General features: G+C 33.9%; 1 protein-coding gene across 9 annotated transcripts in view; it reads left to right on the top strand.

Moving 5' to 3' along the window:
* ATAD2B (ATPase family AAA domain containing 2B) overlaps positions 1 to 18,824 on the top strand; it is a 115,397-nt gene that overhangs the window by 60,359 nt on the left and 36,214 nt on the right. For all 9 annotated transcript variants that reach the window (XR_012496272.1, XM_074331747.1, XM_074331742.1 and 6 more), the window contains exons 17-19: positions 1,282 to 1,417; positions 7,535 to 7,721; positions 16,552 to 16,737. Coding sequence is in view for 8 of the 9 variants with exons in the window: in XM_074331747.1 (XP_074187848.1) it covers positions 1,282 to 1,417; positions 7,535 to 7,721; positions 16,552 to 16,737 (509 nt within the window). In the remaining variant the exon portion in view is untranslated. The remainder of the gene's footprint in view (positions 1 to 1,281; positions 1,418 to 7,534; positions 7,722 to 16,551; positions 16,738 to 18,824) is intronic.

Genomic DNA, 18,824 nt, shown 5'->3' with positions numbered 1-18,824 from the left:
ATCTCTGATTTTTTTTAATAACTGAGAATATGTATCTTTTCCCAAAATTTTGTAATTTTAAAAAACTTACATCACCTTTAGAAAATCATGAATATCTTACCTTCCCTTCTGAGAGATTGGAAAAGCTCCTTATTTCTATTTGAGAATTTTTACAGCATTATCTGTGTTTTATTATTTTTCCATAAGTATAAAATAGGTGTTCAAATTTTTCTTCATGTGCCAGTGGAGAAGAGATACCAAATTTTATTTGATTATTAATAATTTTTTTTAGTTATTTAGATGTATCATTCTGGCTTGTTTTGGTCTTTTAATATTTTTCTTAGACAAGTATCCTTTCATTGTGTATGAAATTATCACTTAAAAGATACTAAATTATTTTTCAGGTTAACTTTTACAATATTAGTTGTATTAACTATTTAACTTTCAAAAGCCACTGAAATCTGTATCTGCCAATACCATTTAGTATCTCATTTTAGAAAGCATAGCTGTTTCTTTGGGGGGCGGAGATGGGATATGATTTCTATCAATCTTAATTTTATCCCATTTCTCCTACACATGTAGGTAGCATTGTTTTTTATTGTGTGAATTGACATTTTTGTTAGGTATGTGTGAAGTATAGCTATTAATATTTCAAATTGTAGTCCAGGTAAATTTTTAAATATAGCGTTCTTAATAGGGACTTTAGTTCCTGCTAGTCCATTGAGCAGTAGCTTAAGACCTATATAGAGACTAATGTTACTTGAATGAGTGCATTTTTAAGATTGGCTTTGTTTCCACTGAATTGCTGATTCCTGTCTCAACTGGATTAGGTTTTGAAAAAGGGATGTGTGTGTGATGTGAAAAAATAAGGGTCAATTTATTATTCCTTCTTGTTGATTTTGTAAGAACTGGTCATAACTCAAATATCCTATTAATTTATACCAAATATCTTATATGAAATGTATTGATTTTGGTCAAAGTTAACTTAGATTTTTAGTAAGTAGGTGGGTATTTTATAAGAATGACATTCTTTTCCAGTATTCTTATAGTCAGTCAATAATATCTCCCAAATTACATCTCATAATACTTAAGTAGTCTGTAAAGGTGAAAGAATTACATTAATTTCATTTATAGGTTATTCAAAATATAGTCGTTTGTCAATTTGCCTGGTCAATCTGTATTATTTGATAGATAACTTATTAATGTCATTTAATTTTTAAACACGTTTTCTGTAGCTTTGGTAGAGCACTAATATTAAATGACTCTATAAGCCTCAATTGTGATTTTTTTGTTTTTGAACAGATATAGAAACTCTAATTTTAGATGATAGTGAAGATGAAAATGCTTTATCAATTTTTGAGACCAGTTGTCACTCAGGATCACCAAAGAAACAGTCATCAGCTGCTGCTGTACATAAATCCTACCTTCATTTTACAATGTAAGTAATTTATATCCAATTTTTTTTAGTTTAGCGTGATTTTTACTACTTTGTAGCTAGAATTATGGTATAATTTGACTTATGGTTGTGACCTTGAGAACTTTGTTTTTCTGTTGTTTGGACACAGTTCTGGAACACTCACTTAGTAAGTATAATTTTTTGTGTGGTTGGTAGTAAATTGGTTTATTGGTCAACTAAAACTTTTTTTCTAAACCATGTGATTTTTTTTTTTTAAACCAAGGTGGAAGGAAGGGTTACGTTTAGACAGTCAACTCATGTCCTCAATTTTATTGCTTTTGATTTGAACTACAGTGAACAGAAATGAAATATTTATCATGACCTAGAGTATTTTAATTTGTAATAAGTTTCGGATGATAATTTAGGGACTGTAAGGGTACTAAAGAGATTTTGAATTAGAATTGCTCAGTAATTAAACCAGTAACATTTTTGGGGGGAAGAGATTTTTTTTTTTTTTACATTTTATTGGGGAAGGGGAACAAGACTTTATTGGGGAACAGTGTGTACTTCCAGGACTGTTTTCCAAGTCAAGTTGTTGTCCTTTCATTCTTAGTTGTGGAGGGTGCAGCTCAGCTCCAGGTCCAGTTGCCGATTTCTAGTTGCAGGGGGCACAGCCCACCATCCCTTGTGGGAGTCGAACCAGCAACATTGTGGTTGAGAGGACACACTCCAACCAACTGAGCCATCCCGGAGCTCAGCGGCAGCTCAGCTCAAGGTGCCATGTTAAATCTTAGTTGCAGGGGGCGCTACCCACCATCCCTTGCGGGACTCGAGGAGTTGAACTGGCAACTTTGTGGTTGAGAGCCCACTGTCCCATGTGGGAATCGAACCAGCAGCCTTCGGAGTTAGGAGCATGGAGCTCTAACCACCTAAGCCACCGGGCCGGCCCCAAACCAATAACTTTTTGATTCTCCTAACCCCATTAGTTTACACTTTACTAATTTAGATTTTATGGTTTTTCTATTTACATTTACCTTTATCTATGTTAAAGCAGCTTTTGCTGTGTACTTTAATGGGTAAACAATTTTAGTGCTAATCTAATTTTAAATTAAGGGACCAAATAGTTTTCAAATACTAACAGCATCATCTTGAATTTACATAATTAGCATGATAGTTAAAAGGCCATAATGCTTCAGTCAGGTGGATTAATCGCACTTATATTCGAAGATGCTGAATTGTATGTATTTTTAAGTAATTTTTTGTTTGAGATATTTTGAACAAATTTAAATCTTCAATTGGAAGTTTCTCCTATGTAGATTTTGATGAAATGTTAATTTGACTATTTGCATTGATAACCCTTTCTGGCTTTCCATTTTTAAAAATGAGACTAAATTACTTTCATTTGCTCTTTTTTTTTGATGTGTTTGTTCTTTAACAGCAAACTCTTCTGTTAGAAACTTTGTATTCTACTCCATATCCTTTCTTTTATGCCCCCAGGGAGATTTTCTTAGACTATTTAAATAATTTTACAGATCTGTTTTATTGATGGCTAAGGGAAAACCAACTAATTATTTTTCTCCACACCTGGGTAGCCTCTGTGTGTGTGTGTGTGTGTGTGTGTGTGTGTGTATGGACAATTTTAGTTATTTGGATTTGAAATACATGATAGCAGAGCTAAGAAACTATCAGGAGATGTAGGTTTCAATTTTATAAGAGCTCTGTTGTCAGTAAACCAATACAGAAGTAGATTTTGATATTTGATAACTTCACATGCAGTTTTGAATTTGCCTTTTTATTAAGAGCATTCTCTGCCACTGATTCAATGTGTATCATTGGTATGGTTCATTTTGTTTGGTTTAGCCTTTCTGAAATTGGTTTAATTTTAGCTTCCTTTACATAAGCTTTTCTAGTTCATTAATTTGACTTTGATTTAATGGTTAGACAGCTATATCCCAGAATAAGCTTTTTTTATTGTAGATGTTTTGATAAATTACGTTCATTTCTTTTTCTTTTCTTTTTTTTTTTTTACTTTTATTAGCATTTATTTGATGCTGGATTTACTCCCAGGCCATAAGTTTTTGTTTCTTTAGTTTCTTCTGGGAGACCTTTTTCTCCTTTTCTGGTTTAGACACAGTCTGCTCTTTCTCAGTGTGGATCATCTCAGTGTGGCGGGGGAGCTCCTGTATGCGTTAACCCACCACGAGCTCTCTGTACAAGTTCTCCGCATCTTGGGAGCTTTGTTCACCTCTGATCACTGTCTTTTTAAATCTTTGCGCCAGCCAGATAGCTGAAAATAATATTTTCTTGTTTATTTGAATAATTCACTTGTTATTTCATATATTAATTCACTCATGTCAAAATGCCCATCATGTGCTTGATGTTGTCCTAGGTACTTGTAATATGTCGGTGAATAAAATGGACTCAGCTCTCTGTCCTTATTCAGCTTACATTTCAGCTAGAGACAGATAGTAAAACAATAAGTGTAATAGATAAAATATTACATAAGTACTATGAAAAATTGTAAAGAATACTAAGTGTTAAGGGAGTTCCTTGGAGTTGATGAGTTGCCGATATCCTTGGATATACATTTTGACATACTTGCCAAATTTAATTTCGGGAAAATTGTACTTTTTCCCACTCACTAGTGATGAAAATACTAATTTTCCATCATCTATTCACTAATAATGGGTATTAAAATTAATTTTTAGTTTATCAGTCTAGCAGATAAAAGATGTTTCTCATTTTTGTAATTTTTTGATGACTCTGTTAATAACTACCAAATCTTTCTCAAGGCTAGATCAGTCTTGAGCCTTAGATCCTGTCCAGCTACCTATCTCCCTTTTTTGTGCCACAGATCTTTAAGTATATACTGGACTGTGTCTCCACTTCTCTGCCTGGGAATCCTGTGAGTTACTCTCCATTCGGTTATCTCGACTGCAATTGGACATCCTCAACTCCTTCCTCCTCCTTCTGTGTCTAGTCAATGACCAAGTCCTGTTGCTTTTCCTTACTAAATAAGTTCCACCTCAGGCCGTTTCTTCTCATCTCCTCTGACACTATCTTTTCTTGTCTGGACTATAATTTAACATCTTATATCTGGTTTATTATAGCAGACCCCTCACTGGTCATATTGTCTCTTGTTTTGCCATCTTTCAAAATCCTTTCTTATACTGACATACTGAACTAGAGTTATCTTCTAAAAACATGTATAAGATGATGTCACTTCCCCTGCTTAAGCATCTTAATGTTTCCTCATTGTCTTTAGTGTACATTACACACTTTTAACATGGCTTACAAAAATGCTTCATAGCTCTTCATAGTCTGATTCCCGTTTCCTCTTCCCCTCCTTAACCCCGGTACCTGTACCCCAACATTGCCCTGAAACATTAAAAGAAGGTGGCTGTATGAGCTATATCCATTACCCCAGAGGGCCAAGAACCTCTGGTTCTTTGCACATCCTATTTTTATTTCTTGGATTTCATCCTTTCTGCCTCCAATCTGTTGGGTTTGTGCTTTGTTAACACTTTTCCAAGAATGCCTTCTATGAGTCTCTAATTGGGGTCTCTCAAAGCACCCTACACTTAAACAGTACTTCTTATTAATCGCACTAATTATAGTAATCTGTGTATCTCCTTTTCCCACAAAGTACCATTCAGTTATGAGCTCTGTGATAACAGTGGTTTTGTTGGATACCTAGGTCCAAGCATTCAGCGTAGGGAAGCAGTCTACAATTGTTAAATGAATGGACATTTAAAAAATGTCCATGTGTATTTTCTTTTTGAATTGTCTGTTTATATCCTTTGCTCATGTAGGTATTTTTTGTTAACACTGTGCACATTAGCTCTTTATACATCAAGAACTATTCCTGTTAATGGCAAATTCCTTGTCTCATTTCGTTCACATTGTAATTTTTGAGTTACAAAAGTTGTAAAATTTTTATGAATTAAAAGTACATCAATCTTGTTTTTTCTTTCTTTGTTTCTGTGTTCAAATTCATTTTGTTTATTCTGTGAAATGAAGATCTGATCCTCCCTATTTTGAATATTTGTTTCATAATCCATTCCTGTTCCATGTATTTTTTTATGATTATTATTTTATGTAAAATTCTTTGAATTACTGTGATTTGTTTCCTGGGCTGCCTATTAGCTTCCACAGAATTGAGTTTCTTTTCTTTTGTGTATTCTCCATTCTATTCTGTTATTCTGTTCTGTAATATGTTTCTGTATAAAGTAGGGCACGTCTTAACCTAGTGGTTCAGAACCTGGGCTTTGCAATTGAATGGACCTGAATGAGAATTTCAACTTAGTCACCACCGAGTTGTATGAACTTATATCTAATCTCTCTGAGCCTTGGTTTTGTCGTCTCTTTAATAAGTGGAAACTGTATTCATAGAATTTTTAAGAAAGTTAAAAAAGAAATAAAATTGGAGCTAACATACGTTTCCAAAATTTTCTTGATTATTCTTTCAGATAATGTTGGGAATAAGTTTAAAATCTCTCCTCTCCCTCAAGGTCTTTTGGGATTTTGCTTTGAATTTTTAAATGTATAAAATAAAGTAATTATATATATATATATACACACACACACACACACACACACACACACACGTAGTTGACTATCGTTAACTGTAAATGCATTAGGAAGAACTGACTGTGTTGTCAGGCTCATGATATTTTCCATATAGTTTCATACTTTTCTTGCAAAGATTATTTAGTATTGTTTGTTTTGTCATTTATATTTTTGCACTTATAAATAGGATCTCCTTTCCTTTTTTATATTGGTTATTAATGGTGTTTAGGAAAGGTTTGATTTTTTTTTAAATTTCCATTTTCTGTCTTGTTACTTTGCTGGTAGATTCTGACAGTTACTAGGTGATTCTTGGATTTTGTAATACATAATCATATCCTTTACAAGTAGCAGTGTTTTCTCTTTCTTTTTATTAGTTCCATTTTTCATTTGCTTTATTCTTATTGCTTAGATTTTCTGCATTGTCTATAGTGATACCAGATAAACTTGTTTCATTTATCATTTTAATGGTGCTTAGTCTCTTGAGAATACAAATTGAGTTTCATTTAATATATTTTCCTAAATTTACCTTCTCTTATGTAGGGCTTTAGATGTCATGTATTAGGGTAAGAACAGTTTTTATGGCCTAGAAGCAAAATTTGTTACCACTGGAAAAGTTGTACATTTGTTTTTTCTATTTCAAAAATTGTGGTTAAAAATATATAAAATTTACCATTTTAACCATTAAAAAAAGACCTACATTTTGGGTAGCCTTCAGATGTACCTTCTTGTTGGAAAAATGGGATTCTTTTATTTTATTTTTTTTTAATTGGGGGAGGGGAACAGGACTTTATTGGGGAACAGTGTGTACTTCCAGGACTGTTTTCCAAGTCAAGTTGTCCTTTTAGTATTAGTTGCGGAGGGTGCCGTTCAGCTTCAAGTTGTTGTCCTTTCAGTCTTAGTTGTGGAGGGCGCAGCTCAGCTCCAGGTCCAGTTGCCAATGCTAGTTGCAGGGGGCGTAGCCCACCATCCCTTGCGGGAGTCGAACTGGCAACCTTGTGGTTGAGAGGACGTGCTCCAACCAACTGAGCCATCCGGGAGCTCAGCAGCAGCTCAACTCAAGGTGCCGTGTTCAACCTTAGTTGCAGGGGGTGGAGCCCACCATCCCTTGCGGGACTCGAGGAATTGAACCTGTAACCTTGTGGTTGAGAGCCCACTGGCCCATGTGGGAATGGAACCGGCAGCCTTCGGAGTTAGGAGCATGGAGCTCTAACCGCCTGAGCCACCGGGCCGGCCCAGAGAAATGGGATTCTTAACATCTGACATTGGTTAATTAATAAGTAAATCACACTCAGTGTCTCAAGCATTTTCCACGTTAATATATGTGGTATGATAGGATGAATACTCATATATTTTTACATTCTTTTAGAATTCGTTTTTGTACTTTAACATGTTGGTTATTAATATGGTCAGAGAGATCAGCATTTTAAAACCGTAATTAATGAAAAATGATTCACTGTATTTAAAAAATAAGAAAGATTAAGAAGTTCTATTAATTTGGAGTTACTTTCTTTTAAGGGAGATAGAATGTTTCATATTGATCTTCAGAGTGCATGGTTTTGAAATAATTATTCTGTCTTACATGTATTGCAGGTCACCATATCATCAGCCAACCTCTTACAGGCCAAGATTATTGCTGTCTGGAGAACGAGGCTCAGGTCAAACTTCTCACCTTGCTCCAGCACTTTTGCACACTCTAGAAAAATTCTCTGTGCACAGACTAGATCTCCCTGCACTTTATTCAGTTAGTGCCAAGACACCTGAGGAATCGTGTGCACAGGTATGTTTGTGCCACTCGAGAGCACTTTCAGCTGGCGTACTCTTTATAGCTCGGTAGTGTTATAGATAAAAGTTTTTTCAAAGAACAGTACTATGAATATTAACATTTTGTTGCTTCTTCGTTACCATTATAATATTAACACAGAGGATCCTTTGATATGTAACATTTTTCAAAGTGAGCTGATTGTTTTTTGCTATGATGCTTCATTTCTGAAATGTTAATATCCTGTTTCTTGCAGTAAGGTTTAACAGTGTAGAAAGTGAGTTTCTTTTGCCTTTTTCTGACCCTCTTTTCACAGCTATGGCTTCAGAGCCTTTCTAGACTCCTGTCTGGACGTAGAGTCTTAGTATAGAAACGGAAATGATATCCAATTTGAGATGCCGGGATTTAAAGTTTATATAGAAGAGTGATAGCAATTAAAAAATTATATATATTTGTATCTGTAAAGTGTGTTTGATATTATATTAGAAGTGTAATGGAAGAAATAGCAACTAAGTTTACCTAAGGATTAACTTAAATAGTTAATTTGCAGGGCCTAACAGAAGAAATCTAAAAATTCAGTTGAGGACAGTTGAATACATGAAAGACACACGTTGTTTTTAATTACAATACTAACAATTAAAAGTGTGACTCAACTCAAATTGTACAGATTTAAAAAAAGTCATTGCTACTTTGCTTATTGGTTGTGGCCTTGGACAAATTGCTTAAACTCCTTGAGCCTTAATTTTCTCATTGATGAAATGAAAATAATGATACCATATAAGTTGTGATTTTTTTTCTTGTTTGGTTTTGGTTGTGATTATTAAAACAAGCTCCTTCAGTAAGCTTGGCATACAGCTCCCAGCAGATGTTAGCTATCATCATATTTACTACTGCTGCTGCAGCTCCTTTCACAGCTAATGGCTGGCAAGACTCAAAATTGGAAAGCTGTGAGTTCTTTTCTAATTTAATGTATAAATTAAGTATAATCTCAATTATACTTCCTCCAAAATTTAAGAGGAGAAATTAAAAAAAGGACTTTGTGTTTCCTTTAGATAATAAATATGAGCATAGCAAGGAGAATTCTAGAGGAAAAAGCATAATGAGGGAGCCCTACTAGATTTTTAAAGATGTAACAGAACTAGAGTAATAAAGAATTTGTACCTGTGCAGGGATAGACAGACAAAGTAATAGAACAAAAGAGAGAATTCACATTTAGGCCTGAATAGAGAGGAGAATTTAGTATCATGATGATGATTATATGATGATGACATTTGATATAAGTAGATAGAATAGATGTACTGTTTAATAAATGGTCTTGGAAAACTGGCTGGCTTTATGAGGGGGAAAAGAAAAAACCAAAAAAAAACCTGGATTTCCCACATTTTTCTGTAGCCCCACGATAAATTCTAGATTATTAAATGAAACTATAAATGTATTAGAAGAATTCACAAGATCAATATGTTTCTTAGGTGTGATAAAATAATTTCTAAGCAATAAACAGAATCTAGAAAGATAGGAACAAATTTGACTTTATACAATTTTTAAATTACACATTCTTAAATAAAATTAATAGACATAACCTGGTAAAAGGTATATTTGTAACACACATGTCAAGGAAAAGTTTTGTAAATATACAAAAATATGGTAAAATCAATAAGAAGAAACAATAACAACCTAATATAAAAATTAGCAAAATATGGCAAAATAGGAACATGCCATTTCCAGGGAGAAATAAATTAGAAAAATCAACCAATAAAAATTTGAAAAGAATGTTAGCCTCATAACTGAAAAAATATGCAAATTAAAGTAACACCATTTAAAAACAATTATTAGGTTTGTAAAAATAAAAAGATTGATAAAGCCCAGCATTGCAGATGTGGGACACTCATACTCAGTGGAAATGTCAGTGTAATGATTTTGGAGTGTAGTTTGGCACTGTCCTTTAAAATTTCTAGTACATAAACCTTTTGTCCCAGGAATTTTACATGAAAGAATTTTCCCTAAAGATATATCAGCTATAAGTATTCACTGCTGAGTATGCAAGCATATTCATCACAGCATTATGTAAAATTGCCAAACAAAATAAGACAAAAAGAAACAAACTAAATGTCCTTTGATGGTGGACTGGCTAAAATAAGTTATGGTATGTCCTCACATACAAAGAAATACTGTGAAGTCATTAACAAGAATGAGGTAGATTTACATAGGCTGATGGGGAAAAATTATGGAGAGCATAGTGAAAAAAACAAATTGTAAACCAGTCTAAATATGATCTTTGTGTTAAAAGAAACTCTTAAAATATATGTATACGTATATTCATGTATATATGTAAGTGGAGATTGTATCCAAGAATACCCCCCAAAACTGTTAATAAATCATTGCTTTGGGGAAAGGAATTTGGAGGACTGGGGAATGGATAAACTTTGTCATTTTAGTTTACTCTCTGCTGTACTGTTTGGAATATTTTTTCTTTTTACATGTGTATTTGACAGTAGTAAACAAACTATAAAACCATTGAAAGAGGAACATTTTTAAAGTGAGAGGGTATTCTGTCTGTCATTGTTCCTTATGGCTACTATGTGTATATATTCACACATACTGACTTAATGTTATGTAAGGAAATACTTAGAAAGCTTTGTAGTAAACTGTATGTTCACGTCACTGGGATTGTAGGATTTTTTTTCCTGAATCCTACTTGGCATCTTTGGGCTAAATTTGAATTCTAACTGTATACTGTTTGGTTTCTTTCACATATTGTGGCTTTCACTACCTTTTTTGTCATGTTGCTAGAGAGGATGGAGAGAGGTGTCACTTGGTAGTGGAAAATTATAAAACCCACCATTTATTGTTTTGGTTATATTACACTGCATCTAGTACATCAAAACATCTCATTTTCTCTGCTTTCACCTGTAAGCTTCTGGCTTAGAAGTAGAGCTTATTCCTGGATGTCCTCTGCTGGGGAACTAGTCAGAATTCTGTAGTCATGGTAGTCAAAGCTCAGACTTCCTCCGAACACTGGCCAGAGGTGAGGTAAACTGTCCGGGTTAATCTTTGATTATTTGTATCTTAGTGCATATTTAGAATTATTTTAAATGCATAAACATAATACTGTCTCTTCTAAAAAAATTATTCAAAAAGAGGCTATTATATAATAAAACAGGAATTTTTCCCTCAGTTTGTAGAGATTGGCAAGCCTGGGTAGAAGTCGGTATAAAAGTCCCAGGGAAGAGAGTGCATGAGTCAGGTGCTGAGATGCTGAAACATGAAAAACCCCTCTCTCTATCTTTCTGTTCTATATTTCCTTTCTTATCTTTTTCCTTAACTTCTCTTGGGAGCTAGTCCTCTTGTAGGCAGGATTATCTCTAAATAGATGTAGAACTTAACGGTGGGTCTGTGGCAAATTATTCTTCTGTGCTCTTTTCCCCAGCTTCTAAGATAATGTAATATACATTGAAAATGCTTATTAACTACTGTAACATAACATGAAAGGTAATCTGAAAGGGAAGAAGTCTTAAATCACCTTTACAGGGCTGTATTTATATGTATGATAAGATGGAAAGGGGAAAGAGCCCTACTTGATATTTCTTTATACTGTGGGAATCATGTTTAATTCTTTGTTCTTTAAAACATATCCACACACAGGCATAGATATGATAAAACTTCCTTGTCTTCTGACTCAGCTATTATTAATATTATTAATTGGGTGAAAAATGGTAGAGGAGTTAGTGTCTGCTGTAGGGTTTTCTCATTGTTTCTTAAGATTTAGAGAGCATAAGACTCTTCTGGGGGTGCGTATTAAAATTTCTGATTCTCTGGCTCCACATCCAGAGATTTCAATTCATTAAATTTTGGGTGAGCCTCAAGAATCTGCATTTTAAATATCCCAGGTGTTACTATTATAGATCTTCAGTAGATCCCACTTTGAAATACAGTACTTTAGCTGATCACTGGACACTAGTTACACATTTCTTACTGAAACAATTGCCACTGTTCATGATGTGACTGTGTGTGTGTGTACACGTCACTGAGCATTTCATAGTCTTCCAAAGGCTCTGGAAGGACAATGGAAAATCCTGGTGTAGCCTGGAAGATTTATGATTGTGCCATTAAGTTCCCAAGTGATTACTGAGCCCTACAACCAGGCAGGAGATGGTAATATCTATAGTGAAAGACTCATCTGTATTAACACTCTTAAAAAAACAGTGACAACTATGATTCCCTTTTCTGAAATTTTCAAATGTATTTTTTTTGCTTTTTGTATTATTTCTACTGTTAATTTAGGAAAAAAGCAATTGATGAGTGTGTTATAGTTTATTTTTTTCATTAATATAGAAGTATGATTGAATTGATACATTTCTGTATGGTCTGTCAAAAGCTTTGGAGTTTGGATACTTCACGGTGTAATGAATAATTTTAAATGGTCAATAATAAGGGTATTTTTGGTGAAAAATTTAGTATTTTTCTTTCTCCAGAAAGAAATTGTATCTGGACATTCTCAGCAGAAATCCTTTTTGACTGAGTAGCATTAAGGAATTAATATACTTACCTATGTGTTTATTTTGGACACTCTTGTGTTTGTGCATAAAGGTTTCTGGATTTCTCCATAGCAGTCTGTGTGTACTTTGGATACTCTTGTGTTTGTGCACATGGTTTTCTGTGTTTTACCATAGCAACAACTTTTTTTTTTTTTTGAGTTGTAAACAAGTTAAATTATCCTGGTCCAGAATGTACCGCATTTACGGAAATTCTTCCAAGTTTTTAGGCACTGAAAATATCAGAAAAGAATTTGAGTGATTTAATTTTCATAAAATGTTGACTTGTATTATAACCATCATTCAGAAACTCTAGTATACTTGTGTTTCATAACAGGCTAATTTTGTATGCTTGTAAAGAAATTGGGCACTTTATTTCTTGAATCCTGAATCTTCATATCACAGACAATGACTTCTTTTAACAGAGATGCTCAGTAAATCTTAGGTAAATAAAATATGTATGGAGTAAAATGATATATATAGAATCAAGTTTTCAGTAATATAGATATTTATTTTAATATTTTGTGATAGCCTGGTGTAAGGAATTAAATAAATAGTGCTTTTAAATCTTAATGAAAATTGAGAATATTTTACCCCCCGAAGATTTTTCTTTTACCTGTGTTTTATAAATTTAGCACATTCATAATGCTGTAACATGACCAAGACAAATTCTGGGAATTTACTGGTGACAAAAAGTTGTCTTCCTCTTTCTTATATAGCCCCTGTTAGGGAATTGAAGGCTGTACGGGAGCTTTCTGCTTCATTCACATTTGTATTTAAAATTATTCTACTTTTCAGGTTCTGAAGAAAATGGCTTGTTATGGCTATATATTCTTAATTTTAAAAATACAGTACATTTTTATGCACTGCACACTTTAATTTGGCAGCTAAAGTACTGACTTGACAGCTTAGCTTTTGAGAGAGGATAAGGACTGCTGTCAACATAGGTACAGTTTATATTACTGGTCCATCCTTACGTGGACATTTCTAACTTCAGTGGCCTGATTTTTGCCTCTCAAAGCTTTAATATTCAGAGGAAGTAGTGATTTTTTTTTTTTTTTTTTTAATAAAGAAACTTAAAACAATGTTATATAAGGGACCATGATGTCTGGGGCGAGAAGAGGTCAGAAGGAAATAGAGTATATTGTTTAAATAATCAAAATGAACAGTTCACATACACTGGTGTTTGTTCATTTTATTTGTGCAAGAGTGCTGGTCATGTCAGAGGTATTTTGAAACGGTTGGTTCAGTAATTTGGCCTACTGTCTTTTTTTCTCTATAACAGTTTTTCTGTTTTCTACTACACCTTGCACATCCACCAATCCAAGACACCCTGTAGGTGAGTATTTTTCTAGTTATCAAATGGCATCACTTGTTCCTAAGACAGTTGCCGCTTCACTAAAACCAGGCTTTATTTTTCTACTCTGAATTATCTGGTTAATTGATTTCACATAGTGTATCTCATTCCTCAACTTTAAAAGTTACCAGCAAACTGCTGAGGAGCTGGTTTTACATTACAGAAAAATCACAATAGGATTAAGCCTTTTTTTCTGAATTTTTAAATGCTATTCTCAATATCTGTACTTTTTGAATTTTCATTACAAAAACTGGAGAATTAGAACAGGTTGACTATATATTTAAAGAAAATATGAAAGTTTATTTTAATATTCTGAGTACCATGTAGTAAGGAATTGAAAGGAAAAAGTGTTTTAATAGTGCTTTTATTTTATTATTGTTTTTTAAAAATTTTTTTAAAAAAAGATTTTATTGGGGAAGAGGAACAGTACTTTATTGGGGTACAGTGTGTACTTCCAGGACTTTTTTTCCAAGTCAAGTTGTTGTCCTTTCAATCTTAGTTGTAGAGGGTGCAGCTCAGCTCCAGGTCCAGTGGCCATTTCTAGTTGCAGGGGGCACAGCCCACCATCCCTTGCGGGAGTCGAACCAGCAACCTTGTGTTAGAGAGGACGCGCTCCAACCAACTGAGCCATCCGGGAGCTCAGCGGCAGCTCAGTTCAAGGTGCCATGTTCAATCTTAGTTGTAGAGGGCACTGCCCACCATCCCTTGCGGGACTCGAGGAATCGAACCGGCAACCTTGTGGTTGAGAGCCCGCGCTCCAACCAAGTGAGCCATCCGGGAGGCAGCTCAGCTCAAGGTGCTGTGTTCAACCTTAGTTGCAGGGGGCCAAGCCCACCATCCCTTGCGAGATTCAAGGAGTTGAACCGGCAACCTTGTGGTTGAGAGCCCACTGGCCCATGTGGGAATCGAACCAGCAGCCTTTGGAGTTAGGAGCACGGAGCTCCAACTGCCTGAGCCACCGGGCCAGCCCTAGTAGTGCTTTTAAATTTTTTTAGAAATTAAGGATGTTTTTCCTCTAAAGGCTTAGGAGAAGACATTTGAAAAAACCCTCAACTCTGTCAGATTTGGTAATGCTTATATACCTAATTCAGCTTTGCAAATAAGTTTAAAACATCTACAGTACAGTATTATTTAACTTCTGGCTCTGTGAAGTTTTTGTTATCACTTAACCTTCTGTTGCTTTGCCCATACTCTTTGATACTTGTTAGCAGTTAGATGTTCTCAGTACATTGTCTTAGAAAACCTAACCTACAAGTACTAGAATGAAAGGCACAATTTCATTTTTTAAAAAGGCATGGGTTTCTCATCTCTTCCTGTGCACGTGGTAACTTGCATGACTGAATTAGATGGTTAGTTTTGTGAGATTTCTCAGTAAGCTATATATAGCTTGTTAGTCTTTTTCGTATAATCACCTTTCTCTCCCAGCTGACTCTCCCTAGTTTTACCAGCACAGAGTGGGAGTTGGAAAGCGACAAAAGGCGTCGGTCACTGTCTTCTACATACCATGCCTGATTTGAGTGGCATGTAATAGTTTTTTTTTTAATTTTTGGAATCAAATGCCTCACTTGCCTTTGTGCTGCTGTGTGGTTCCTCCCTTTTGCCGATATTTATGCTTGTTTTTCTCTTATGAATCTCCTACAAGAACTTTGGAAAACAATAATCCTTGGATTTTTCAAGATCCAGGATAAGAGGGTGCGTTTTTGCAGAAAAGGTCAAAATTTGAGAGTCCTGAAAGAGTTGTACTGTACAACTGTTCTGGATTGGTGGATATGCAAATATTAAAGGAAGGGAAGGAGCAAATATTACTTTTGATGTGAGTGATCATAACATCTACATTTCCAATTTGGGGGAAACATTTATTTGAGCATCTTTCACCTTGTTCATTATTAAATTGGCGCAGTATATTTTATTTTATATAGGGTATTTAAAAAATTCACGCAACTGGTAGGCTTACTCGAAGAAAAATAATCCTTTTGATTATTAGGACTGTTTCTGATAATCCTAATCATTTAAAATATTAGATTCTTATTTCTGTATCTTGCACATTACACAGGTTAATTGAAATATGTTTAAAATAAGGGAAAATAGGGAATTTTTAGAATTCTCAAGTTGACAGAAGGTAGATTTTTACACTTATTCCTATAATTATTGAAAATCTTGAAGAGATGTGATTAACCTGCGAGAATTTGTTGATGGGCTATTGAGCTGTTGTTGACGTACATGGAAAGGGCAGGAGTCCTGCTTGGCAGCTTACTAATAGCCCACCTGTTCCTTATTGGTAAGTGTTGGCAGAGTGCGACTGAAGCTATTCTTAGGACTCTTTAACACCTGAGGGAATTTTATTCTGTATTTTCTGACAATGGGAGTGTCTCAGGACTTTTTGCTAATACATTTATTGCTCTTTAGAGATGTAAGAGTATTTTGTGACAATTTTGAATTGAAGACTGAGTTAATGGTAGGTAAAGAAGTAGTTCAGCAGGTAGTTCATTAATTTTAAGTCTAGAGTGGTACATTTTGTGGAAAGTGTTTATTCAACCCATGTTTAGTGACTTAAGGCAATGTGCACAAACGTGAACTATGTCTTTCATTTCTTCTTTGTGCTTACTGATACCACTATCATAGCTGACAGAGAGATGCATGATTACCTCTTCATTTGCAGCATATTTTATAGTGGTGTTTTTCTTTACCTTTACATGATAAATAAGTGGAGCAATGTGTACTACTAATATATACTGAGTAGGAATAGGAAAATGGCAAAATACTTCATTGTGGAGGTGGGGCAAGAGTAGATAGAAGCTGTATTATGAAGGCTTGTGCATCATGTCTTGCACAACTTAAATATTTGGGCTGAAAATAATTATAGTAACAGGCCTGACACATTTCATGTATTTGGACTTACTGGGTAGTCTTTAGAATAATATCAGTTTGAATTTTTAATTCCAGTTCTTTCCTTAATTAGATTTTTCGTGAAGCTCGAAGAACAGTACCTAGTATTGTTTACATGCCTCACATTGGTGATTGGTGGGAAGCTGTCAGTGAAACTGTGAGAGCAACTTTTCTGACTTTGCTACAAGATATACCATCATTTTCACCTATATTTTTGTTGTCTACCTCTGAAACCATGTACAGTGAACTGCCTGAAGAGGTAAGAACTGGTTAAATATTTCTTTATTATATTGTTTTAAAATAGTTGACCTTGTAAATTTGACACATTTTAATTACTCTAAAATCAGTACTGTTAAGATTCATGCCTTGGTTTGTACCACTTATTAGCTGTGTTACTTAAGCAAGTTGGTTAATGTTTTATGTTTCAGTTTCTTTTTTGGTATAATACTGATACATTCGTCAACGTTGTGAAGCTTGAGATAATTCATGCTTAGACCAGAACCCAACACGTGTGTGTGTGTGTGTGTGTGTGTGTGTGTGTGTGTGTATGACATATATATGGCACCTAGTAATAAGATCTTAGCTGTGTCATTGTCAATCCCATTATAATTATCCTTCTCATTCGTATCATCTGTTAGGTTATTTGGTAGGATTTGACCTTTCAACTCTTTCATCAGTAGCATCATGTTAAGTTGACTATTATTACTACTGTGTATATTTTTCAAATCTGATATTTAGCTTTTGAATTCAAATTCAATTAATATTTAATATATTAGAATCAAAGGTAAAATCAGTTGGTTTTAGAAAACATTAGTAGATCAACTCACGTATATAAAATTGATTTTAAAAAAATTGTTTTAATACCCTGAGCTTACCAGGTCTTGAGAGTATCTCCTTTAGAAATGCTTAGAAATATTTTGCCCAGGTGACAGTTCATATAAGAGATTTGTATGTTTTAAGTGCTATAATATAAATCTTGATTATGTAGAATTTTATGATTAAGATATTTGTTTACTGAGTTGTTTTGTTTCAGTGCTTGTTAGTTTTCTTGCTAAAGTGGATTTGTACAACTTACTGCTCTTGTAAGAAAAGTATATTAAATGTAGAATAATACATTATTGGTTATTCAGAATGAGATATTATTTAAAGACCATTAATCAAAATGGTTTTTATCATAGGGGGTAATGGTAGTTTAGTAGAATGTTGTATGTAGTAAGAGTAAAAAAAACAAGGTACTGAAATACTAGTTTTTTGATCTTGGAAAAATACAGAGGGTGCCAAAAAAATGTATACACATTTTAAGAAAGGAAAAAACTGTATTAAAATCGTAATACTCAATATACTATACCAACAATAGAAGATGAATAGAAATCATGTGTATATGTTTTTTGGCACCCCTGATATTTGAACCTGAAAAGCCTCAGTTTCCTTATCTATGAAATGTGGATAACAGGCTTGCTGGTATGAGACAATATATGAGACAATTTATTTTGGAAACCACAGAGCTATAAAATGTTAGTATTGTAGATTAGGAATGTACTTGAAATTGGTTTAGAAGAATGGACTCAACCTAGGCATAACCTAGGAACCACTTTTTAAAATTAGATCCTCACTGTCAATTAGTTTTATCATTTTATAAAGATAAAGAAAATTTGGAATAATTAAGAGTTCTAGTTAGGAATATATAATTACTTGAAGTTTCCCTTACATTGTTTGAAAAATTTGTAAATAAAAGTCTTATGAACCCATCCATTTTCTTGATACAGCAATTTTAATTTTGCTTATTTCTGCTTATTCACATATGTGATTTTATTGTTGGTTTAGTTTTTTAAAGCTCACATTACATTGTACACATTTTTTTTCACATTGTACACATTTTCAATGTTGTATTGTCATAATTTTGCATTTGCTTATCAATACCTTTGATTAGTAGCTAAAATATTAGAAGTTTTTTACCATGTTTCTCTGAAAATAAGACCTGGCCGGACCATCAGCTCTAATGTGTCTTTTGGAGCAAAAATTAATACAAGACCTGGTCTTATTTTACTATAAGACTGGGTATAATATAATATAATATAATGTGATATAATATAATATATAAAATACAGTACCGGGTCTTTTTTTACTATAAGACTGGGTATAATATAACATAACATAATATAATACCGGGTCTTATTAATTTTTGCTCCAAAAGATGCATTAGAGCTGATGGTCTGACTAGGTCTTATTTTCAAGGAAACACGGTAGCAGTGAGTCCTGAAATTTTAACTCCCCCCCCCCCTTTGTCTTCTGTATTCTTTGCCCTTATTAACCAAGTAGCTATCATTTGTATTTACATTTGTATTT

Source organism: Rhinolophus sinicus, linkage group LG05, assembly GCF_036562045.2.
Source record: "Rhinolophus sinicus isolate RSC01 linkage group LG05, ASM3656204v1, whole genome shotgun sequence".
NCBI classification, from domain to species: domain Eukaryota; kingdom Metazoa; phylum Chordata; class Mammalia; order Chiroptera; family Rhinolophidae; genus Rhinolophus; species Rhinolophus sinicus.
This window is presented reverse-complemented; position numbering and strand designations above follow the sequence as displayed.